Here is an 8878-nt window from a genome sequence, read left to right on the forward strand (position 1 = left end):
TGTTGATATTTCAGGGATGAAAAGTGCAAATTTCCCATAAAAATTATGGAAACTGATACAGCTAAATAGAAGAGGACCAAGGTATCAAAGAATTTGTTTCAGTAAGAGCTTGGAGAGTTGTCAACAACCTTCCCAGTTCCCACTTCGGTTCAACGAGAAAGGAAGGGCTGATCCGATAGTGCGTGCTGGCCAGTCGCCACTCTTGACCAAGAATTATTTGTGTCCATGTTTTCACTGCAGGTTCACTTATTTTCTACACTTTTTTGGTAGGTTTTGAGTTGAGATCAATGCCGATCAGCCTAGTTGACATATAAAAAAGTTTGTTGATAAAATGATAAGCAATGAGAAGAGTTCAACGATCATTTCAAGCGAAAAAAAATGAGAGGATTAAAATGTTCTCATTCATAATCACAATAGTACTCTGTGTTGTGCAAATAGAGAGTTGTTGATCAAGATTGAATACATTGTGCCAAAATCACTGTTTTCTTTTCCAAAATTGAGGCAATTATGAAAAGTTAGTGATTCAATACCAAAATTGATACGATTATGATAAACTATTGCTTCATATACACCATCGTTGAATAAAAGAATATGAGTAGGTGATGCAAACCCAAATGCAGGTCTGCCTCATTAGTCATTGCTGCCTCACTTGTCATTGCTGCATCCCCCATTCACTGTTGTTGTGTATGTACATACCATTCCAAGACATGCAGCACTTAATCTTCTTATGTTGAGGTATATGGAACTTAGGCTCTCTTGGAACGGTAGGATCTTTTGTTGACCTAATGCAGACCACCAAACTATTTAGAAATAATTCTTAATTAAAGCTAGTATTCCTATTAGGCAAAAATTTGTGAGGAACATAAAGTGAAATTGGAACCTTGTTACTACCTTCTAGGAACGAAAGGCCTGTCAAAGTAGGGCATCGGTTGAGCTTTTGGAACAAGTTCCTTTCTCAGCCTCCTAATTTCTTCTTCCTCAGCCATCTAGAGAAAGTAACAATATAGTTTTTTTTAATTAAAAAATAAACAAGAATGAAGGAGAAAAACTCCAAATACACGTGCTTCAATCGCAGAACATATGCTTGGATTACCTTCTGCATTCTCTCTCTTTCCATCTTGTATTGTTCAATAAGGCTCATTTTTTCTGCCACCTGAATGCAATCATGGAGAAACCAGGAACATAAGTTACCGTGCCTCCACAAATGACAAGCCATTTCTCGTATACTTTGCTTTCCCCTAATGAAATATAGCATTGAACAAGAATCTAAAACTAGCCCTTTTTCACTCTAACAGCTTTGCTTGGGACTTCTCTTATTGGTGCACTATCTTTGAGAAAAATATTGAGATATCTCTAGCAACATTTTGCACGAGACCTAAACCAACTCGTTCACTAAAAGAATTACTTTAGGTTGATGAATGAACAAATATAGAGTAATCAAAATCTACCTGATGATCAAACTCGGCACGTTCAGCAGCCCTAATGTCACTGTGCAGCACCAGATCAACTGGCCTTGTGCTTTCTTTCATCGGAGGCTTTGGCAAACACTAAGCAATTGAGAACAGAACAATTCAGTTTTCTTTTCATAACAGGCTGAAGTATAAACCAAGTGCAAAAGATTTGTGCATAGTGATCAGAGAATCCAGTCTCAAAAATTTCATCCTAATTTCTCTTTGATTTTGGTTTAAAAGAGTCCAGTCTCAAAAATACGAGATCAACAAGATGTGTCAATGCATAGAAAGTCTTTAATGGTTGGAAATGACTGGTGAAAAGCATAGGCTACTACCTCTGGCTCCTCTGTTGTCCATGGAAGGCCTTGTGCAATTGGTATCCGCTGTTTCTCCTCTTCCTCCACCGTTTGTTGCACTTTCTTTAAAAACTCTTCCTCTTTACATTTTCCCCTTTCCTGCAACAATGGCGAATCTAATCAACTCCTCAAGTAAATGGATAAATTATTAATTGGATTCAACATGACATACTAATATATGCAGTTCAACAATGATATGAGACAATTAACTGTTGAATCAAAGAACAGGTAGTTACTACATAAATAAAGACCACCCTGCTAGTGGTCAAGAAACAATGACCGATGAACATTATAAATGTCAACAAAGGGAAATCAATATTCCGAGTTTCTTGTAGCCATCATTATTCTGTCCATCTTTCAGTGTCCACTCTGCACAACTCACTATTTTGGCGGGCAGCTAGCACATGTCAACCAGACATATGCAGCTGCATATTTTGTCATATTTGCACAAGAAGCAACCAATTAGCCAAAGGTTAGAGAAACCAAACACGCAATTCACAAACCTCAGTTCTTAGTTTGAAAGGCTTTTGCGAGGTCACTTTGAGCTGCTTTCTCTTCCAGTTTCTTTTAGCAAATGTGCTTGATGATTCCATACTCTGCAGCATTAAGAATGAAAACAAGAGCTTAAAGATTAACAGGATTCAACCCCATCATACTGTGATTGATCGTAAGAAGAAAATTGTTACATTGCGTCTGCTCCTTCGACCACCACCTGAAGTCCTGCTTGAAATACTGAAGCTTGCAAAAGAAAAAAGAACAGTATATTTTCAGCACTCGAAAGCAAAAATACATATGATTTAACAAATGAAAACAGAAAAACTAATAGAATAAATGAAGTTTCAATTACTAACCATCCATGGTTGCTATCCAATGAGGAGGCACGACGTGAATCCAAGCCTAAACTCTCAGAGTTGAGGAAGAAATCTGATGGACAAAACGAGGATGAAGATACCTGTGTCTCAGTAATCTTGGGAGGTTGTAAGCCAGGCAATGCCCATTTTTGTTCCTTGCAAGAATCCTCTGCTTCATTTTCATCATTTTCCAATTTCTCCTCACACCCTTTTGTTTTTGGTATTGAGAGAAGCTTCTCAAAAGCCTTAACTAAATGCTTCACTCTTCCAGAACCAGTTTCAGGTACACTTTGTCTTGCTTCTTCCAACAACCTCTCCCTCCTCCTCTTTATAGTCCCACCACTCATTTCACGCCGACCCACATCCTCATTGCCCCTTTCCACCAATTCATCTGCCACAGAACTATCGCGCAATTCAATGGAAATTGAAACAGGAACTGTTACCTCCTGATCGACTGTAGTCAGACTCAACCTATGCCTGACTGGCGAATCACCGTAACACCCCATAATTCGCTCTCCATCGCCATTTTCAGCTCCATTTACTTCATCCAACTCCTCAATGTCATACTCTTCCTGTTCATTTCCACAGCGATTCTTAAAAAACTCTTCTTGAGAAGCCCTGAGACTCTCATAAGCAACACAAAGACACTTTTTTTTCTCAGCACCATCCTTATCACAGTTACAAATCATTTTAGATTTCAGATTATCCTTATTACATTTCTTCTTCTTCGCAAATACAAACTTCCTCTGACTAATCTTATTTTTCGGCGAAATTGAAGCCAATTTGTTAGTACTAGAATTCCTGGAAACTAAACGCTGAGTTCTACTCGCTGATTTAGAAGATTTTGATAAAGCTGGACTGAGCTCCACATTTGGGTTCGCATTCTCAGAAATTTTGGAGCATTTTTTAGGCGTAAGCCTAGTGGATTTGCCGATAGAATCCATCAAAATCACCGAAAAAAGCAATGTGATTATCGCCGAAGAGTTTGATCAGAGTTAGGGTTTAGTTGTATTACTGATTGGCTAGGGTTTTCTGGTTCTCTCTCATTCATTGATCGACGAGGGAAAAAGAAGAAGAAGTTGAGCTTTTCACGCTTCTGGAGTTTGTAACGGCTAGTTTTTTTTTTTTGGAGCGTTGGATTTGTTTTTCTAAATTATTTTGCAAAACTGAACCGTTAATTAGAGAGTGATTTGAGGTTATTGTTATGGCTAATTTTTAATATTTATATAATAAAATATAAAAAAATTCAAAGTGCATTAGCCAATTCATCTAATTTGAATATTGATACGCAAAACATACCAAATAAGTTAAAGATGAATAGAGTACTTATTTTCATTAACTTTATAACGTATTTTAAGTAATATACATATAGAAAAGAAAGGACTTTTATAGCATATATAATATCACCAAAAAAGTCGAAATTTTTATTGAAGTAGAGAAGAGCAAAGTACCTATTGATACAAATAACTACTGGCATTTCCTTCTCTGTACAAACATGACTCGACAAACACATAAAAAAGTTCATTTAATAATAATAATAATAATAATATGGCATGAATTTGGAGCGGATGACAAAAGCATCTCAGCTCAATCATCAGTGTTTTTTGCAACGTAACAATAAAACACTGTGAAGACATGCCAATTTTATTTTATTTACTACTAACTTCAAATAACACATGAATAGATCACATTTGAGAAAATCATGACTGCTCAATCATCATCGGTGTGCTTTTTGCGACGATTTTTATTCTTCTCCTTATCAGAGTCAGAGTCAGAACCACCCTGCCAATTTATCAAGATTAAATCAATAAAATAACAATATGTTTTTATTATGCGATTCAAAAATAAAAACTACTTACATATTTCTTGCGACCATAGCCTTCATCATCGTCACCGCCCTTCCCATAGCTAGACTTCTTGTAGTCATCTTCCTCAGACCTTCCATAACTAGGCCTCTCAATTGTTGAACTCCCATACCCACTAGATCCGTATGCTGATTTTTTCCCCTCATCATCGTCGTCATCATCACCACCACTCTTTCTTCCATGACCGGTGGATTTGGTTTTACTCCCATATCCACCGGATTCATCTCCATACCCGGTAGATGTGGTTTTACTCCCATACCCACCCGATTCATCTCCATACCCAGTAGATGTGGTTTTACTTCCATACCCACCCGATTCATTTCCATACCCGGTGGAGGTTGTTTTACTCCCATACCCACCCGATTCATCTCCATATCCGGTGGACGTGGTTTTACTCCCATACCCACCCGAATCATTTCCATACCCGGTGGATTTGGTTTTACTCCCATACCCACCAGATTCATCTCCATATCCGGTGGATGTGGTTTTACTCCCATACCCACCCGAATCATCTCCATACCCGGTGGATGTGGTTTTACTCCCATATCCACCCGAATCATCTCCATATCCGGTGGATGTGGTTTTACTCCCATACCCACCCGAATCATCTCCATACCCGGTGGATGTGGTTTTACTCCCATATCCACTCGATTCATTTCCATAACCAGATCCATATTCCGAACTCTTATCCCCGTGTTCACTTTTCCTTCCATGCCCACCGGATCCGGTTTTGCTCCCGTATCCACCTGACCCGTACTGATCATCAGAGTCATGAGTAGTACTTTTTGACCCGTAACCGGATCCATATTCAGATTGGGGCTCATCATCGTCGTTTCGTCCATATCCAGATCCATGTGACTTTTTGGGTTTTCCATGTCCGGATCCAATTCCACTTCCACCATACTCACTTTCACCGTAAGACATGATTGTGTTAATTTCAAAAATTATTTTCTTTCTCGATTGATAAAATTGAATAATGTGATCACAAGAAAATGAATTTTTGTTAGTTAGTTGAGTAGAAATATAAAGGAGGGAAAAACCGTTACAAGTTGTTGGAACTGGAAACGAGGTTGTTACTCCTATTTAGTGATAGTAGATGATTTCATAATCAAGGGCCACTATTACTTGATTTGTTATAAATTCAAAGGCGGAGCCACGATTTGAAATTTATGATTCTAAATTTGCATCAAATTAATAATTAGATTTATTGTAAAATACATATAAGTAAAATACTTATATATAATGAATTTTGTAATATAAATACAAAAAATTCAATAAAAGTATATTCCTATTAAAATGAATTTGAGAGAATGTTACGCAAGTAATTTCAGCACTCCAACTTATAATAACCTGATGCTAAATTAATTATATGCTGCTTAAACTATATGGTAGCTTGCTTTCAGACTAGGCTGAATTTAAGAGGAAAATACATAATTCATTTTTTAGGTAACTTTACTTTTCTAAAGAAAAAATATTTTTAAAATTTTGACCAACTAAATATGAAAAAAAATAAAAATCTGAACGATAACAGAAAAACAAAATTAAGAAATGGAGATGCGGGGGATCGAACCCCGTGCCTCTCGCATGCAAAGCGAGCGCTCTACCATTTGAGCTACATCCCCTTTTGTTTAACCATCAAATGGAAATAAGTTTACATAAAAATTGAACCATTAGCACCACTACAGAAAACTCTACAACACTAAACCTGTGACCTTATCAGAGTACAATGACAGTAAGGCAGGTCTCCTTGCACCTTTGGGCACTGTGTTTTCCTCCGAGTAATAATAGAACTTGAAAAAAATAGTAAGACTAATCAACATTGGAGATGAAACTTGTTATTAATATTTCAAGAAAACTGTGTATCAACCTGATGGAAATATTTCATATTAACATATTAATCACTATTTTGTACTAGTATTATTGTACAGACAAAATGTTCAACTACTATCAAACTTAAGCGTGTACAGGAACCGCGATGGCGATGCAAATTTTCATCAAAGCAACCTCTTCTTTAAATTTTCAATCAACAGCCAACAAGAGCGGAAAGAAGAAAGATATCACCACCTGTAAACTAAATCTTACCGCGAAGAAGCTGACTCAAGATTTGCTCCTCAGCTCCCAAATGTTGTTTCTTCTTATAAAGCTTAACTGGTTCTCAGCTGCAAAATTACGCTAATGATGGTGCTGACACACACTTTCATTGTACAAAGACCTGCACGAAAGGAACTTCTTCTTCAAGGTGTGGTAAAACTAGATGAGACGATAACATTTCCCTCTGCCAACCTGCTTGGATATGCTGTTTTTCCGACTACTTCGATTGTGGGAATGATTTCTCTCTGAAGAGAATAAAGTATCTCTAATCTTCCAGTCTCTCAAAAACAGATTCAGTTGTGTCTAGAAAGAAACGCCAATCTAGATTTAATACTCGAGCAATTTGATTTTATATAATGAATATCATTCCAATTTCAACAAGCATGTACCAACCACACAAAGTAATCAAACATTACAGGATTGTCACCAAACATTACACCAGATTCAGTAGTAGTCAAAGAAATGGTAATTGGCAGCACAAAGGACCCATATCCAAGTTGCACCCGTTAGGCCTATGTACATAAAGGCGAATGAAGGACACATAACATCAATCAGAAACTGAAGGTGATGGGTACAGAAAACTACATAAAGCATCCTGATGCAAAAAGTAGGCAAGAGTACTTTTACTCTCATTAAGATTGTGGAACAGTTGCAGATTACAAATGTTGCGGCTAACTTAGGAGGGAAAGAATATGAAGCTTTAAAATGTTATTATTCCCCAAATCTTCAGAAACTTGAATCCTATTTAATTAGTGTTTTACTTGAAGAATTAGTAATCACATTGAGGCGTCGAGGAAAGCATCACAGACATCAAGTTCCACGTTCAGGAAAGCATTGACGTAAAAATGCTCGGACTTACTCCGGAGTAGATTCTTGTTAACACACTTCCTCTTGAACTGCGGCGGAATTGATATCCAGGGTATATCCCTTTTTATCAAACTAAGGGTCACACTGACAGGAAAATTTTTATTAGTCGAGCATAATAGTTATCTTTTTTTTAAAATGGGTATAAATATCCTACAATATATGCATGCTACGATATCATTTGCTGACACATAGAGATATTCTGCCTCACATATAAAAATTGAATCATTAGTGACCATAACTAGAATAAACTTGCAAGTCTTTGCATGAAGGAATGAATTTATTTAAGAATCAGAAACAATCAGACAACGACTCAGCAGCACCAAAAGCCCAACAAGAACCACAATCCCTGAATACAAACGGTCAGATTGTTCAAATACCCAAAGAGCAATTAGCATAAGGAGGAAAAACAAATGATGAAATTAGAACCAAGACAAATCAACTATTCTGTGTGACAAAACAGTACCAGCGCATGACATCAAAAGATGGAAAGCATTAGCACCACTCTACAGCACTAAACCTGTGACCTTTTAGTTTGATCAGAGTACAGTGACAGTAAATATCTTCAAGTTCCGCTTTAGCTTGGAATATTGAATTTTCTGCAATAACCTGCTTGCCGTTCACAAAAGAAACTATGTATTCAACAATGGACTAAGCTTTTGCAATAATTGGACCTAAAACATCATAATTCAGACTGTCAAACCTTCTAAATGCTCTTAAATTGCGAAAGCAACATTGAGAAATATGGAAGAGATTAAGAACTAGACCATGTAATTTTCTCATTCATTTGACCTACATGTATACTTTTTTCTTTCTTCTACCCGTGAAACACACACAACCATTGTTGCAAAATGTAGAACTGCAAGATACATGCATTTAGCTTCCAGTTGGACATTATACCTTCAGGTATTTATCTACATTATACCTATGTATATTGATTTGGTACATTAATATTAAGAAGTTAGTTGAAAATATAAAAACAAATGTTTTCATTTTCTTCGTTTGGCAAACGACAATATGTGCTAAGTCTTAGATGTTTGTGTCTATCCCTTTACCACTCACAAATTATGCATCAGCATCCAAATATAACTAAGTTAGAAGCAAGACATTTCTCATATTTGGTTGGTGAGTAGAAAATATTTTCCTTAATTTTTTGATTAATTTTGAGGAGAATGAGTTGATTTGGAAAACATTTTCCAAAACTTTTATCCCGCTCCTATGCTATTAAATTTGACATAGTAGGCAAGCCTGGTGCACGAGCTCGACCCAGAAGGCACCCCTTGCTTTCGCTGGCAAGGGGTTTCGAACTTGAGACCTCCAATATGGAGTCTGTTGGCTAATTTGAAATGATGCCCCGCCTCAAATCCCTTGCTGACGGTGCCCTGAGGCCCCCCCACCCC

At 37.0% G+C, this 8878-nt stretch overlaps 3 protein-coding genes and 1 non-coding gene across 5 annotated transcripts in view; all 4 read right to left on the bottom strand.

Annotated features, from left to right (window-relative positions):
• Nucleotides 1-379: 379 nt before the first annotated feature.
• Nucleotides 380-3769, bottom strand: LOC107009585. 2 transcript variants are annotated; one of them, XM_015208929.2, is made up of 8 exons: nucleotides 2659-3769; nucleotides 2494-2539; nucleotides 2311-2403; nucleotides 1787-1906; nucleotides 1449-1547; nucleotides 1094-1153; nucleotides 892-986; nucleotides 380-782 (listed from the first exon to the last, which is right to left on the bottom strand). In XM_015208929.2, the coding sequence occupies exons 1-8, from the start codon at nucleotides 3600-3602 to the stop codon at nucleotides 653-655; spliced, it is 1587 nt and encodes a 528-aa protein (XP_015064415.1). In that variant the 5' UTR covers nucleotides 3603-3769; the 3' UTR covers nucleotides 380-652. The 2 variants fall into 2 exon arrangements, with proteins under 2 accessions (XP_015064415.1, XP_015064413.1); XM_015208927.2 differs by having other exon boundaries at nucleotides 2494-2545.
• Nucleotides 3770-4027: 258 nt separating this feature from the next.
• Nucleotides 4028-5523, bottom strand: LOC107010663 (ice nucleation protein-like). The gene is made up of 2 exons (XM_015209953.2): nucleotides 4518-5523; nucleotides 4028-4440 (listed from the first exon to the last, which is right to left on the bottom strand). The coding sequence occupies exons 1-2, from the start codon at nucleotides 5445-5447 to the stop codon at nucleotides 4369-4371; spliced, it is 1002 nt and encodes a 333-aa protein (XP_015065439.1). The 5' UTR covers nucleotides 5448-5523; the 3' UTR covers nucleotides 4028-4368.
• A 549-nt stretch (nucleotides 5524-6072) lies between these two features.
• On the bottom strand, nucleotides 6073-6145 carry TRNAA-UGC. The gene has a single exon. It is a non-coding gene; the product is annotated as a tRNA-Ala (tRNA).
• A 1077-nt stretch (nucleotides 6146-7222) lies between these two features.
• The window catches only part of LOC107009047 (ARF guanine-nucleotide exchange factor GNOM-like), a 14162-nt gene continuing 12506 nt past the window's right edge, over nucleotides 7223-8878 (bottom strand). Inside the window, exon 8 of the transcript XR_003576948.1 lies at nucleotides 7223-8087. The gene's annotated coding sequence lies outside the window, so the exon portion shown is untranslated. The remainder of the gene's footprint in view (nucleotides 8088-8878) is intronic.

Source organism: Solanum pennellii, chromosome 2 (assembly GCF_001406875.1).
Source record: "Solanum pennellii chromosome 2, SPENNV200".
Classification (NCBI taxonomy): domain Eukaryota; kingdom Viridiplantae; phylum Streptophyta; class Magnoliopsida; order Solanales; family Solanaceae; genus Solanum; species Solanum pennellii.